Source organism: Capsicum annuum, chromosome 3 (genome assembly GCF_002878395.1).
Source record: "Capsicum annuum cultivar UCD-10X-F1 chromosome 3, UCD10Xv1.1, whole genome shotgun sequence".
Lineage (NCBI taxonomy): Eukaryota > Viridiplantae > Streptophyta > Magnoliopsida > Solanales > Solanaceae > Capsicum > Capsicum annuum.
The window spans coordinates 222,165,510-222,167,319 of NC_061113.1; the positions used below are offsets into that span (position 1 = coordinate 222,165,510).

Genomic DNA, 1,810 nt, shown 5'->3' on the forward strand with positions numbered 1-1,810 from the left:
ATTTTTTTTATTATATTGATATGAGAAAAATTAAAATTTTAGTACTTTTAGTGCTTTTTATTGTTAGTTGGTTTATTAAAAGCTGGAATCTTTCCAGTTTTGATGAGTATCTCGTGAATTTTTTTTTTACTTTTAAGGTCAAAGTTAAAGGGTAATATGAGTTAGATTTGGTCTTGATTTGATAAATAATCAAGAGAAATTGATGTTTGAGATTTGCATGTATGTACGTTTTTGTCATGTGTGAAATGATGTATGCATAAGTATTAGATGTTCGATTGGGTTTAGCTGTGAGTTTTGGTTTCTATTTTTGGATTAAATGTTCTGTTTCGCCTTGATCCTGTTGTTGTAACTCAGAAGCAGTTAATTATATCATAAATTTATTGTGGTTTCTGATTTTTATGTGTTGTTTGTTGGTTTATTAAAAGCTGGAGTCTTTCCAATTTTGATGGGTATTTTGTGAAAAATTTCTACTTTTCAGGGCAATATTGAAGGGTAAGTTGGGATAGATTTGGTCTTGGTTTGATAAATAAGCAAGGAAAATTGATGTTTGAGATTTGAATGTCTTTGTATGGACGATTTTTGAAGTTCTTTATGTGTGTTTTTCATGTGCTATATGATGTACGCTTAATTAATTGGATGTTCTCTTGTTTTCTGTTTTTGAATTGGATGTTATATTTCACCCCGATGCTGTTGTTGTAACTCTGAAGTAGTTAATTATATCATAAATTTGTTGTGATTTGTGATTTTTTTGAGTTGTGTCAGTTGATCTCTTTAAAGTTGGATCTTTTCTATTTTTTGATGGGTATTTTTGTAACTTTTCTACTTTTCAAGTCAACACTGAAGGGTAATCTGAGTCAGATTTGGTAAATAAGCAAGGAAAATGGTTAAAATCGAGACCTTGAGAAGTTAGGTGATGAATTTATTCAACTATTTAAAAAAGTAGAAAGTAACCAATAAGCAAGAAAAATGGTTGAATTCGAGATCTTGAGAAATTAGGTGATGAATTAATTCAACTGATTGGAAAATAGAAAGTAAAAATCAGAATTATATGGGTAAAGTGTCATCCAATGATGGTCAATCCAAGACTCCAAAACAGAAAAAGCAGTCGAGGAGTACCAAGGGAAAGTATTTGAGACCAGGAGCTTTGGCACAACTACATTACACTAAGGTAGCCGCTGCTAAATCTTGTGCGGATCTTGGGAAAAAAAGGGTAATTGTAATAACTTCAGATGAAACAAAGGATCAAGCTGCACTTCAAAATGATGTTATTGATAAAAGTTCCATATTTTTATCACCCATGAAATTTTGTTATGATTCTGGGAATACACCCATTGATGTATCTAAGCAGAATAAATTGCAAAGGACACCAAAAACACCTGGTGCATCTGAGTGCATAGCAGAGTCAAGGCTCGAGTCTCTTCCAATGAATTTATTGGTATAGAGAGTTCTATTCCTTTTGCTTTCATTTAATTGTTGATCATATTCTATACTTGTGTGTCAAATGGTCTGGTTAACATTTGTTTTTGTTTTTTTTGGCTAGAATAAGAAAGCTTTTAAAAATTCAATGCCTATAGAAAGAATTTATGCCTTTCTTTAGAAGTCAATCACCAATTAACTTGGTAAGACTTGAACAAGTAAATATCCTCCAGAAAATATAGAAGACCCAATTTATGGAGCCATAATAGGCCATAATATTGTTTCCATCAATACACACATTCACAAAACTTTTTATATTTTTGCTTTTTGTACAATGTTATCTCAACCTGATTCACTTCTAAAATAAAATTCAATGATATTAGGATCAGCAGAG

General features: G+C 31.0%; 1 protein-coding gene across 1 annotated transcript; it reads left to right on the forward strand.

Annotated features, from left to right (window-relative positions):
* Window positions 1–1,048: 1,048 nt before the first annotated feature.
* LOC107865066 (F-box protein At4g35930-like) lies at window positions 1,049–1,441 on the forward strand. Its single transcript, XM_016711425.2, has one exon. The coding sequence runs from the start codon at window positions 1,049–1,051 to the stop codon at window positions 1,439–1,441; it is 393 nt and encodes a 130-aa protein (XP_016566911.2).
* Window positions 1,442–1,810: the final 369 nt, after the last annotated feature.

Bases quoted from the DNA above. Each gene is read 5' to 3' on its own strand.
- LOC107865066 (XM_016711425.2), top strand. From the start codon at position 1,049: ATGGGTAAAGTGTCATCCAATGATGGTCAATCCAAGACTCCAAAACAG.